General features: G+C 38.9%; 1 protein-coding gene across 1 annotated transcript; it reads right to left on the bottom strand.

Annotated features, from left to right (window-relative positions):
* Nucleotides 1-13: 13 nt before the first annotated feature.
* rad54l (RAD54 like) lies at nucleotides 14-9879 on the bottom strand. Its single transcript, XM_005938395.3, has 18 exons — nucleotides 9588-9879; nucleotides 9405-9485; nucleotides 7697-7807; nucleotides 7530-7590; nucleotides 7309-7444; nucleotides 7112-7181; nucleotides 6208-6496; nucleotides 5339-5463; nucleotides 5108-5258; nucleotides 4901-5027; nucleotides 3827-3901; nucleotides 3057-3187; nucleotides 2766-2876; nucleotides 2299-2422; nucleotides 2144-2222; nucleotides 1883-2062; nucleotides 1588-1751; nucleotides 14-332 (listed from the first exon to the last, which is right to left on the bottom strand). The coding sequence occupies exons 1-18, from the start codon at nucleotides 9588-9590 to the stop codon at nucleotides 131-133; spliced, it is 2220 nt and encodes a 739-aa protein (XP_005938457.1). The 5' UTR covers nucleotides 9591-9879; the 3' UTR covers nucleotides 14-130.
* Between the last annotated feature and the right edge of the window lie 4186 nt (nucleotides 9880-14065).

Genomic DNA, 14065 nt, shown 5'->3' with positions numbered 1-14065 from the left:
AACTGCCTTCATGTCTGGTTATCAACCTTTATTTTTTCTGTTTAAAACAAATGGAAAAACTCAACAACACATAAATATCCATATTTACAGCATCTGTGGTAGTGTAACACAGCCTTCTGCATTCTTTCTTCTATACTACACCCATCTGGTCCTCATGAGAGCGCTGGTGGAAGACAAAGGACACAGCAGCATCCCAAGACGCTTTCAGCACTTGGTCCCTCAGGCCCTTCTTGTCAGAACAGTGGTTCCAATGGGAGAGGTCACTGTTACAGTCAGCATCATTGTCAGGTTGTCTTGTTTCTCTGCCATTCACACAGCGGCGACAGCGAAACCTAATACAGGAGGGGAAAGAGAGGCTGATTAAGGGCGTGCCATACATTAGGATCCATAGTGTGAGATTATTTTTCTATCATAAGTTGCGCAGAGAAAAGACAAATAATTTCATTTCAGCGGAGCAATTAAATTTCTCACGTGTGAAGAACTTAGCAGCAATGAACACAGTGTCTGCTTTGTGCAGCTACAGTTTCCCCCCTCGCGGGAGGCTTTTTCCACCTACAGAGGAATCCTGCTAACACGAATCAACTGACTTTTGACTGGATGCCCATAGGATCCTTTGATCAACAGTTCAGGTGATTGTGTTAAACAGTTACATTGGTTATTTACTGCGTAGCAGTATATATACTGACAACAGTCACTGGATGACATCACTGCTGAAGAAATCTTTAAAACCAGAAGATTCAAAGGTAAGTTCTGAAGCCTCTGCACTGCTGTCCCATTAATCTGCATGCCCTTTATAATTAAAAATAACAAGGATGAGACAAGGAAGTGTGCATCATAATCAATCAATTATAATTATAGCCAAAATAGAAATATAACCATGCCACCAAAAAGCTGCTCAGTCAGCAGCAAACACGTTCACTTTGGTGGGACGTGCAGCTACAAGTGATAAATCAGTACAGACCGAGAAACTGTAGCCGTGGCCGCAAAGCACACAGTCCTGCAGGTGCGACGGCTTCTTTGTGTGGCTGTTGAGTTTTACACGCGAGGGTCGTTAAATTTAAGCACAAAGAATTTAATTGTGCTGTTGAAATTAAATTCTTTTCTTGGATTATGTTTTTTTCTTGAATGCAACTTATGATAGAAAAATAATTCCATACATAGCATAATAATGGCTTCAAACCATTACTATCCACGTCAACCTAGCAATGAAAATGCCATAACTAACAACTTCGAATCACTTTTCACGACAGTGTCAAACCCTCTCAGTTTTGCTCAAATAACTATTAATATCAAAAACTCACATTAACCTCACTTGGTGTCAGTTCTTGTGCGAAAGCCCATAAAACCTAAAAGCACATGATAGGCTGCCCAGAACATGATAGATGCAAAGATCTAACTGCAGCTGCAATGAGCTCTCAACTCAGAGAAGAACACATAACCTTTTACAGCTACGTCACTTGTGCCAAGAAAATTTCTACAAGATATTTGGGCTTTAATTTTAATTTACCATTTCTAGAGTAAATTAAGCTCTCTGGACAATTAGTAGACTGAACAGCACAGACAACGTGTGTGAGTAATGTGTTGTACTTGTCGTGTGTGTCACTAGTGGTCTCTTCGTTGAGAGTGAAGAGTTCTCGGAGTTCGCCCAGAGAGAAGTGACGCTCCACATCCTGCTCTTCATCCACCACACAGCTGCTCAGGGCTTTTTTATGGGCCTGCCTTTGCAGGATCTTCTCTTCAATTGTTCCCGTCTGTCGGGAAACAAGCACAAGTCAAAACAGGTAAATCTGTAACCAGCTCAGTGTAGATTTCAAAAGTAACCTGCTGTACTAAAACACTGAATGTGAGGTCCTAAACACTGTTGAAAATGCACTGAACTGACAGAGAGAAGTCGGTAGATGTAGCAGGTCTTCTTCTGACCATCTCTCCACACCCGAGCCATTGCTTGCTCGTCATTCGCTGGGTTCCAGTCGGGATCAAACATCACCAAGCGGTTAGCACCAATCAGATTGAGGCCACATCCACCAGCCTTGCTACTCAGCATGAAGATGAACTCTGGGTTCTGAGAAAAAGATGTCTTCAGACGCTGTTCAGAAGTCTTTCAAAGCTCTAAATATTGCTTCAAACTGATTTTCCAACTCACCGATGGGCTGTTGAACTTTTCCACAATCTTGGCTCTTTTCTTGATGGACATTGTGCCATCCAGCCGAACATAGAGGTATCTGACAAAGACACAAAGGAGGAGGAATTAAAATCATTTAAATAGCGCACTTAAAATAGTGATTTCTGCAAATATACCTTCTAGATCTGCAGAGCTTTTCAAAGAGATCCAGAGTCTGTGTGTAGTTGGAGACAAGCACCACTTTGTCTCTTGTTGTGGTCTTTGTCATTGCCAGAATGTAGTCGAGAACCAGCATTTTCCCTGAAATAAACAAAGCAATAAATAGAGAGAGGGGAGGCTGCATGACTTCAAAATAGCACCACCCTTTAGACACATTTACAGAAAATTAGTCTTAGCAAAAGAAGGCAATAAAAAAGTTAATTCTTATAAAACAATATTTTCTTTAATATTATGTAAATGTAAACATTAGACAAGCTATTAAATTGTGAAAACAACCCTGTTCACATTTTTACTTAGCTTATCTGACCTAATGTTCTGCTTACATTCTACTAATCTAATGCTAATCTTCTTCCAACTAGTAAGTGTGGATGACCTGGAAGACCATCAGAGGAGCTGCACCACGATATGCTGTGCACGTTCTTACCAGAGAGCTGAGGTTCAACATCTTTGGTGGAGTAGTTTGGAGGAAAAAGTTCTAATGCCCCTTCAAATCCCTCCTCCCGTTCCACACACTTCTCATAAATAAGAGCTGGATCTGAGAAAGATGGCACTCATTTGTATTTTTTCCAAGCAGAAGATAATTCTAGATGTAAGACGACAATCTTCTTTTCTATTAATAGTTTACATTTTAGCTCAATTATGAGAGGACAATTTTTCTGATGATCACTGTAGTGTTCACAGATGCAACATTTTGTGTTACATTTTTCTCACTTACGATTGCACAGTTTCTTGAGTGATGTGATGGAAGACAGGGAGGAGACACTTATTTTGCCCTTTTGTAATGTCTCAATGGGTTTGGCCTGCTTTAGAAAGTGTTTATAGAGCTCTGTCTGTAGAGGGGTCAGCCTGCAAGGAATCACAAAGAGACACAAATTCAAATCAAATTCCATGTAAATTAAATCCTGTTTACATTTTTGTTTTGGGACACTCCATACTCCCAAAACACCTCCCACAGGACACCCCGAGGGGCACGTTCGAATGCCTTCTCCAAGCCTACAAGACAAATGTAGACTGGTTGGGCAAATTATTAATTATTATTTATTAATTTTTAAACTTAAATTTTTTTTAAATCCTACAATACTGCTTTCTTGAGCTATTGTGTTTTCAAAACTTGGCTCTGATACGAGATTTTTAGTAGATGCATGTATGGTTTCAATTTGAAAACCCTCATTTTCATCTTAGGTGATTTATCGTTTTTCACAAGATTTTCAGACAACTTGAACAATAACGTTGAGGTCAAAGTCACCAAGATTTTAAACTTTGAGATTTTTAATAGATCTGAAAAAGAAAAAAAAAAAACCCTGCGTCACCTCGTTCTCAAGTTATTGTGTTCACAAAGTTGGGTGTCCATGGTGCCCAGCACCCACCCAGCCAGCAGAGTGAGGACAATTTATAAAAATTTAAATATTAAAGAAGTTATCTCTGCTTAAAAAAAGAAAAAAAAAAAAAAAGAGGGTTCTTCATGTTGAGCACCAATCTACCTACCTGCAGCACACAATCTGCTCAATTTTCATAGGAAGATACTTGGACAAGATATCAGATGTCCTCCTTATCAAACACCTGTTGATACAGAATATGGTCATTACAACCGAAGCAGAATAAAAGAGAGTTCAGTTTGTTGAAGACATTCGTCTAAACGCAAAACATAAATAAATATTTATTTTTAGGATGCTTATGTTTACTTGACTCTGTCTGACAAAGACAAAACAAAGGAGCAGGAATTAATATAATTTAATTAACACAATTAAAATAGTTGTTTCTCCAAATGTATCAGAGATTATGCTGCATAATCTCATTCTAAATCTAATCTATGAAAATCAGATAATGAAACAAAAACATGCTGCATTCAATTACAAAATTATATCTTAAAAGAAATCAAAATAAAAGCAAAAAGCCTAGAAATTAACAGGAACAGGTCATCTTATGAACAGGACATAAGATTAAATAAAGTTTCATCCCCTCTGTGTGTGTCCCAAGGATCCCAGGGGCTATGTTGTCTGGGGGGAGGGGGAGCCATTCAGAACCCCCTGTGCTGCTTTTTGAACAAAATGAAACAAGTGTGGACATTTCTGCAAGACAATGATGCCAAACATGCAGCCGAGGAAACTTTCAATTGGTTTCAGAGCTGCTACAATTACCTGGCCAATCACCTGACCTGAATCGAAATGAAAATCTGTGGGAAGAACTAAAGCTCAGAGTTCATAGAAGTGGCCCACAGAGCCTTCACAACCTGAGAAATGCAACTAGGTTCTCCATACAGGAAATGTTGAAGCTGTCATTGCCAACAAAGGCTTTTGTATGAAGTATGAAATCAATTTCAGTAAGTGTGAAATACTTTTTTCCTGTATCATTTCTCATTATTACACATAACTTAATTTATGAACAGCTATGGGTTCTTTACATGAGTGGATTGAATGGATTGTTACCGACATCCGGTGAGAATTTTGTGTCAATAGCACTCTTGAAAATATATTTACTTAGAAAATAGCACCAGCACCTGCCTGAAGGCAGTTTATATTATAAGGTAAAGTACTTTAGTGTTGTGTTGCATGAACTTACCTGTTGACTATGCTGATTAGCTCCTTCAGTTTTTCTTCCCCACTCAATCTTTCTTTATCACTGGCATCTGCATCCCGTCCCTTAAGGATGGGAAGTTCGAATCGCTTTTTAAATTCCTGGGATGTGCCTGCCATCCAGATGAAACGTTAAACAAATCTGATCAGAAAAGAGCTTTTTACCTATTTCTGTATTTGTAATGCTGCTTACCAAGAATACCAGCATTAACAAAGTGGACCAGGCTGAAGTACTCCAGAAGGTCGTTCTGTATGGGTGTGCCTGATATCAGCACTCTCCTCTGGGCACTCATGGTGTTCAGGGCCTGATATGTCTGGTTATCAGAGTTCTTAAGCCGATGGCCCTGAAGAATACAATAGTACTGTTACATCCTAACTTCGAGAGTTCTTGATAGCTCTGAATTGCATGGATAAAGTGAAATACTTCGTCACAGATGATAAGTCCAACTTTCCCCCTGTGCAGAACCTCAGCGTGCAATCGAAATGTCTCATATGAAATGATGAGGATGGGTGTGTGTGCTCTCAAGCTGCGCTGCGAAATGAAACTCTCTGAAAGAACAGAAAACAAACAAATGACCCTTTAGGGAAGCTCATCTAACAAACGTCTTACTATTTAAAGAATATTAGCAATAGCTCTCAAGTAAAACCATCTTCTCTTAAACTTAAGTCTGCTTGGGCAACAATTTCAATCATGTACACTCTATGACAATGTTTAGAATATTTTTATTCTACTGAAAAAAACTTTTCACTGACAATCACATTTGTATAGCGCTTTTCTAGTCCCTAAGGACCCCAAAGCACTTCACACTACATTCAGTCATTCACCCATTGGTGATGGTAAGCTACATTGTAACCACAGCCACCCTGGGGCGCACTGACAGAGGCGAGGCTGCCGGACACTGGCCCCACCGGGCCCTCTGACCACCACCAGTAGGCAAACATGGGGTTAGTATCTTGCCCAAGGATATTTGGCAGGAGACAGCCTGGGATCGAACCACCGACCTTCTGATTAGTGGCTGACCTGCTCTGCCACCTGAGCTACAGCCACCCTAGGAGGTCTTCCTTAAGCTAGCAAAAGATATAATGCTGAGATCAAAGATTATTATACTCAGACAATCTGGGGATATACTTCTTTTTGTTTTTTCTTGGCCAGCTGACCAATCAGAGACTAAGCTTTTTAACAGGGCGGGCTCAAAGAGACAGGAGTTAAGACTATAACTTTGGTCCATTACAAAGCTTTTCCAACAACCTTTCTGTGGATATTTATAATGAGAGAGAAATAAAGTTAGATACCTAGTTGTCTATTAATGCCTTCCTTTGATCCTCCATCAATGGCCAATGGTGTGATACGTGTTCCCAGCCACTTTCTGACTTCATTATACCAGTTATGAACCAAGCTTGAAGGTGACACCACAATGGCCTTGTCTATCTCTGGCTTAGTATCAGGGCTTTGGCGTAGCAGGGTCCACATGAGGGTGATGCACTGCAAGGTCTTTCCCAACCCCATCTCATCAGCCATGATGCAGCCATAGGATCCTGGTATGCGTCGGCCCGTCACACACTCCCACATGAACTTTACACCCTTAAGAAATTAAAGACATTCAATGTGAATTTCAAAGAAAAAAAACATCACTTAAGGTGAACTACACTGCTTTTTTGGAGCTGAGTCACACTTCACTCTCTTCTTACTAGTTGGCATAAGATATCAAAGTTTCAGAAGCAGCTTGCAAACTACTTTTGGAGGACTGTAACAAGCTGAATTTGTGGCTAGCTGTGCCATGAGGTAAAATACAATGTTAAATTAAACCGTGACAACATCCAAAACCGTTGAAGACATTAAGAATAACTAACTGTGCACAGGCACAAATCTGTGATTCATTAACATTTTCATTCATATTTTACAAACAAATTTAGCAATGCCTCTAAACATGTGTGGAAACAAATGAAGACTTGGCAGTCTTGGGTAATTTAAACAGAAGTATTTAAAGACAAGAAGTTTTACGTTACAGTTTTTTAATATTCTTGGTTAAACTAACATTTATTCTCTTATAATAATTTATAAGATGATTTGTTTTTGTAAATCTAGAGTCAAGCATGAAATATTCCACAGTATATGTTTAATACTATGATACTGTTGTATGATATGTGCAATACAGTAGCATAGAGTAGTTTATGTGTAAAGATATCTTGTGTTTACCTGTCTCTGATGGGGTCTGAGCACTTTGCCTAACACTGGATCCACAACCACATGAACGGGTAGTTTTTCTCTGAAAAGAGCAAAGATAGCTTGTGTCACACGAGTATTTTTTAAATCACAAACATGAACAGCACTCTGACAAGAAAGTATTGAGTAAAAGATGATGTATTGAAGAAGGAGTTGTGTTTTTGACCTACTTGTCAGCTTTGATCAGGTCATGGGCACTCAGAGCTGGAGGCTCGTAAAGAATCAGAGCATCTTCGGCAAAAGGATCATGGAGTGGTCTTCTCACTCCTGCACGCTTTAAACCAAGTGCCCTGATTCCCAGTGATCCTGTAGGTATTTCATTAACACAGCAGTGAAGTAATATGCCTGCTGTACTAAAATTAAAAGAGCCATGGTGAGAGAAAAATGTTACCTGCATAATTTGGAATAGGAATTTTAAACGGTTTGGACAGGATACTTTGAATAAATGCCTCCTGCAGAAAAGATTTTTAACAGGTAAGCCTCGTTAAATCATTAAACTTTATTCACACACAAAATCTATACAAAGATATTTATCTGACAGCTTTAAACAATGCTTACATGTTTTTCACCATCCATACATGCAGGGCGGTTGTTGATCTGCGTCAGAGGCTTTCTATGGATAGAAATGTGGTTTTCTCTCATTTCATTATCGCCTTTTCTTCTTTTCTCCTGCATAAGAAATATAAATAAATAATTAAAATGTTTTTTTAAATATCTGTAAATGGCATACACCATAAATTAGGCCCCTCACTTTCTGCCATGGCTCTTTAAAAAACAAACAAACCCAACATTCGGCAGGTTATCCACTGCTCTAATTTCCTAGCCTGTTATGTATGGGTGGGTATCAGGTGAGCAACTGGAGAAAGCCAAACGTAGGTCAAAGCACCAAACTATTAGGTCACAGTTAATGGCTTGAATCCCTGTTCATATACTGACATTTCTGGATGTTTGTTTTGTAATTCATAACTCCTGAAAAAAGGAGTTATGAATTACATTTGTGTGTGTGTGTCTTTTAAAAACAAAAACACTAATGAGGAAGCTGTTAACAGTCTTTTAATAACATACACTAGTGGCAAAAAATGATGGCTGGCTAGATGTGTATAACTCATATTTGTATAATTAAACATATAAAATTACTGTCGCATCTTTACCTTACAATATTAAGCGTCTTGAGGAGACTGTTGTTGTGATTTGGCGCTACAGTGGTCCATCGTTTATCGCAGGAGTTACGTTCTAAAAATAAGCCGCGATAGGAAATAGGAAATAGCCAACTTTATATTTTACAATCATTATAGATGTTTCAAGGCTGTAAAACCCCTCACTACACTCTTTATACACTTTTCTCAGACAGGCACGAACATTTTCAGATTTTCCTCTCTTGTTTAAACACTCTCAAAGTCCAAACCTTCGTAGAAAAATAAGTCCAGTATTATAGAATGAAACCAAAGGCACCCACAGGTGCATTTGATGGTGCAAAACTTCTGGTTGACATTGTTGTGTTTTGGGGGGAGAACTTACAAACATACACACAGGAGCATAATTTCCAGGGGGGTTATGACCCCCCCAGTAATCAGACGCTATCAATATAATCCCCCCAATAAAATTATGAATTATCTTGCATAAATAGGCTGTTGATTTTCTTTACTCGTTTCAATTATTACCAGCAAAATAGTTGCATGTTTAATCATCTGGAAATTTACCCAGATTTATTCATTTATTTTGACAGAGATCTTGACACCCCCAATGTTCAGCACAAAGTTAGGCCCATGAACATACAGTACAGCACTTCAGAGTCACACTGCTAGCGAATGTAAATTTGACGTGCTGGACGCATTCTGTACTGTACAGGAGATGCGGTACGGAGGAGATTGATTGACAATGGTCTACAGCCAATCAGGTCGCAGAACACGATGTGCTATAAAAAAAACAAAAAACAAACATGTAAAATTGCACAAAAAAATCCGCGAAACAGTGAGGCCGCGAAAGCTGAACCGCGTTACAGCGATGGACCACTGTATACAAATGAACCTGAATTGAATTGAAAGTTTTAATAGGAAAACCCTTAATCTAAGAAATCAACTTGGGATGTAACACCTAAAATTTAAAACATCCTATTCTCCTAGGATGCCTAAAGGCTAAAGTACACGTTTACTTTCCTATTTGAAACGATGTCTAAAGGCAGGTTTAAAAAGGTGTGACACAGGTCAAGAAGCACTCCAACATTAACACCTTAGCTCCAGATATACAGCAGCGGTCCTGTACTTACAGGTTTAGGTGTCCACTCATCTTCACAGTAGTCTCCCTCCTGCTTGCGTTTGGCAATCTGACTGGGAGCGAGACTCCTCCGCTGGGACGGAGGTTCATATATTGCCATTACAATTTCTTAATCAACACCCTAATGTAGTGTGTAGGCCAAATGAAATAACTACGAATACGGCCTATTACTTACCATTTCCACGTCTATTCTATGTGGCTGTAGTAATGCTGAGACGTCTCGCCTCACCGTGTTGCTAGCGTTTGTTCGTAGTTACCGCTGTCTGCTTCTTGTCTGTGCCGGTGTACTCCTCCGGTACTATAAACACTCGTTTAACAAATACGTGTTCCCAGCGTTAACGTGAAACGCACTACTAGGTGTATATAGTTAATAGCAAAATCACGATAACGTCAGTATACATAAAGTATACGGCGCACTTTCCTCCTCGTTTCAACTTGGCGCTAATTGTTGTACAACACTACGGAAAGCCGGAAGGACAACAAACTGTTGTAGGCTCGATCTTTATTCGTCCTGTTCAATGAAGCAGAGTACCTGTTGAGTTCACTCTGTTATTAGTGACATTTCTTTATTTGAAATTATAAAGTGAACAGTCAGTCATTCCAGTTCAGTTTGTACAGTAGACATACCAGGCAAATAAGAGTAACAATTAGCAGTACAAATAAAATATGAAGGGTAAATAAGAACGGGGGGAGCGATATGAGAGACTTCATAATAGCTTTGTACTTGAAAATTGTATCTGTGACAGCTAATTTGTTGCTGTTATTGGTGACATTGCAAACACCCTTCAGTAACCATTCCGTCATTGACAGGAAGCTCAGTCATGCTTTTCAGTCTTGAAATTGAGCAAAAAGTAACAAAAAGTAATATCAATGACACTATGGCACTTTGTAACAAAAGGTGTGGTTGATTGTCCCGATGAAAAAGGTTTTTTTCCCCAATTTTTTAAAACGTGTTGATAGATCAATAAGTTTAGAAATTAACACCACATAATGTTGATTTATTTAGACTATGAATATAAACCAATGACTATTTTGAATTATTCAATTACTCAGCCAACCTTTTTGCCCGTAACCAAACTGCAGGGGGTGCAACAGGGCCTCTATGATGTCTTTAAAGTAGCTTAACACCAGGAAAAACTGTGACATCAGAATATCACTCTTTTTATCTTAGGATAATTGTAAGAGCATGTTCTCTTCTCAGGAGAAATTGCCGCCGGCGTCAATGAGGTTGTTTTGCGAGTGTCTCCTGTCACAGATCTTCAAAGAAATCACCCCAGCCCTCACTCCAAACAGCTGATAAGAGTTACACACCCACCCACATCTATAACATTCAATTCAATTCAGTTCAATTTTATTTTGTTTATACAGCGCCAAATCACACCAAAAGTCACCTCTATTCGCTTTATACTGTAAGGCAGACCCTACAATATTAGCCACATGTATACATGTGTTAACATTTCTGGAGAGAACTTTAAAAAAATTACAGTAGTTGAAAGTCTGGCCTCTCTTATGCAAAATTTAGAGAAATGATGGATGAATGATGACTCAAGACTTTCAAGTTTAAAGAAATTTAGAGGATTAATCTATTACAGAAAAAATTTAGGTCATGCTCATAATTCTAACAGAAGTCTGAACAACTAACAACCCATCAAACAAGAACAAGAAACTAAGTGAATAGGTAAGTTTTTTTGTTTTTTTTTGTTGTTTTTTTTTTTGGGGGGGGGGGGGGGGGTTATCAGAATTGTTGGGAACATGTTGGTCCATTAGATTGACCTATGTTATTTTATTTTATTTTATTTTACTTTATTTTATTTTATTACAGACTGCACAGACATGACTGGGGGACAGGAGAGGAAGAAAGAAAGAAAGAAAGAAAGAAAGAAAGAAAGAAAGAAAAACAAAAGGGAAGAGGGACGGTGAGAGACAACACTTAAAAAAAAGAAAAAAAATCACCTGGACCACCTGTTGAGAGAAAAAAAGAGGAAACGAGCAAAAAGAGAGCAATACAATGCAGTGATGTGCTCGTGGGCTCTGCCAGTGGGCAGCCGTGCCAGAGTGGACCGAGCACCAGGCCCAGAGGCCCGAGGTCCGGGCCCCCCCCCCCCCAGCCCCCAGAAGACTTCCGACTGAGCCACGGGCACCCAGCCCCGCCAAGCAGCCACCGGGAGTGAGCCTGTACATACCTGAGCACCCAGCCCCGGGCATCGAGAACAAGCAAAGCACCAACGCCTGAGGGCATCAGCCACCAGCAGGGAGTGTGGTGGGGTAGATAGGCCCCCATACCTGGGAGGGCCTGAGATGTTCCCAGAGAGGCGGAGTTTCGAACTGGGAAGAGTTTCATCCATCTATTTTACGTTTTTACATTTTAACAGCTGAAAATATTTAAGAATGAAAGCTAACAAAAGAATGTAAAATCCAACGTATCCATAAAAATCCTGCCTTTTTTACCCTAATGACAAATATTGCCATCTTCCCACAAACAGATGTAAAAATATTATATAATAATACTTTTTTTTCTTCATTTTAAATCACACAGTCTTTTAAAAAACACTTCAGCCTGAGGTCCAATCAAGTAACAAGGATTAAAACTTACAAACAGAACAGCTTATAAACTACAAACTAAAGGTTCTTAATGCTGTAACAAGTAGAGGAAATTATACAAACAAACTTTTGTATTCTAATCTCCTAAATGTTTGTTATTGTTGTTGTTGTTTAATAATAATCAGCTCATGAATAAATGCCACTACTTTGAGTCTGTATAATTCAATTACCGAGCAATTTTCATTTTAATTCAAATCATTTACTGAGCCTTCACTTCCATTCAGTGAGCTTTGAACATGTCTTTGGTCCACCTGTTGTTCTTTTCGATACTAACCACCAGTTTTGGACTTTGACTTCAGTTCACAGCAGCCGCTGTTGGCAACCATCATCTCAACACCCGTCAGCTTTAGAAAAGGATCCCTAACCATCAAACGTCTGTGAAGGTTCTCTAACCATCAATCGTGATTCCCTGTCAGCAAGCTCGGTGATGGCAGGAATGAAGAGCCGATAATGATATTTGATGATTTGAAAATCAGATTTTATATAAAGAATTATATGTATTTATGGCAAATAATATGAGTGTGAAATTTAAAAATAAACTTGACTATCATATTATTACAAGGTTGTTATTGTGGATGTCCAAACATCTCTCTTGCCAACATGAAAGTTGCAGAGAGCCCTCTAGTGGAAAAATTATGCAAGATCAACATGTTATAAATGCTCATACCAATAGATCGGCAAATGGCTAATAGAAGCCTCGACCTTGCCCTATTTACTTCACAGTTTTTAAGATTGTGGCTTTGTTTTTGTAAATTAATAATGTTGAGGTTTCTCTCTTCATATTTCACTGAAGTGCATAAATGAATACTAAGAAAATATTTTTTAATATTAAGTTTCAAGTTAATGTCTCCTTTTCCTAACCCTCTCTCAGCAGAGCTCCCCATGGACAAACTGACAGCTGAACTTCAGACAGATCTGCACTTCATGATACTTTTGCTGAAACAGTCTCCATATTTCATCTCTCTTCATGTGGCTGAGATAAGTTACCCACAGGCTTCTCTCAAAGCTGGTTTCTCACCACTTTGTCAGGTAATTTGGCAAACAACATGACAGTTCACAAGTTTGAATGAGCAGTTTGAAATTACACTGAAAATAACAAAATGTTCTCCTCTATGTGAGGAAAGTGTTAGCTGAACAAAACTGCTTTAAGCATTCAAAGGACGTTTTGTTCCTTGCTCATGTAGATTGGATTTCTAGATAATTAAAGACCCAAACTTGTAATGAACTAATTGTACTTACATGTACTGTGTTTATTTACACAAATAACTTTTCCTCCCTTGCCATAAGATGTAAGAAACAACTTTGAGCCACATTCAATGTATTTATCCCAAAAAGTTGATTGTGTTTGTCTGGACGTAGTGTTTTCAATGAGAGAAACATTTCGTTACTCATCCAAGTGGCTTCTTCAGTCTCAGCTACTGCAGGTTTCCCCAACCTTATGAAAAGTACTTTTGCACAGTAACTGAAACTAGCACCACTGACAAACATGGGCTGTGAAGTCAGTTTCTTCATCATTATTATGCAAATTGTCATGGCAATTGATCAACAACCATTGATCAGTGGTCATGAGCATTATTCAAAGAGAGTTGGGGAACGGCTGCAATCACAACATTGTAAGATGGTGTAAGATGGTGAAAGATGTACCCTTAGGCCCCCTCATTGATTCAGAGATGGTCTTTCCCTTTTCATGTAAAAGGCCTCCTTGACTCTGCACTCAGACCAGCGTTCCTCCCTGTCCAGGATGTTACATCCTCATCATTGAAAGAGTGTCCACTAGCCTGTTGGTGTGAATAGACTGAGAGTCCTGGCCTGACGAGGTAGCTCTTCTGTGTTGTGCCATCCGCTTCGCCAGAGTTGTTTGGTTTCCCTGATAAATCATGGCACTCAAAATGCACTACAGGGAGTGCAGAATTATTAGGCAAGTTGTATTTTTGAGGAATAATTTTATTATTGAACAACAACCATGTTCTCAATGAACCCAAAAAACTCATTAATATCAAAGCTGAATGTTTTTGGAAGTAGTTTTTAGTTTGTTTTTAGTTTTAGCTATTT

Source organism: Haplochromis burtoni, unplaced genomic scaffold (genome assembly GCF_018398535.1).
Source record: "Haplochromis burtoni strain Fernald_Lab_line unplaced genomic scaffold, NCSU_Asbu1 Contig_249, whole genome shotgun sequence".
Taxonomy (NCBI): Eukaryota; Metazoa; Chordata; class Actinopteri; order Cichliformes; family Cichlidae; genus Haplochromis; species Haplochromis burtoni.
The sequence above is the reverse complement of the archived record's forward strand: the minus strand, read 5'-3'. Positions and strand labels throughout refer to the sequence as shown.

Excerpts from the sequence above, each read along its gene's own strand:
- rad54l (XM_005938395.3), bottom strand. Across the intron at positions 5,028-5,107 it reads TGTTAATGCTGGTATTCTTG|GCACATCCCAGGAATTTAAA; the intron begins GTAAGCAGCATT and ends TCTGGATGGCAG. Across the intron at positions 3,902-4,900 it reads CTAATCAGCATAGTCAACAG|GTGTTTGATAAGGAGGACAT; the intron begins GTAAGTTCATGC and ends CTGTATCAACAG.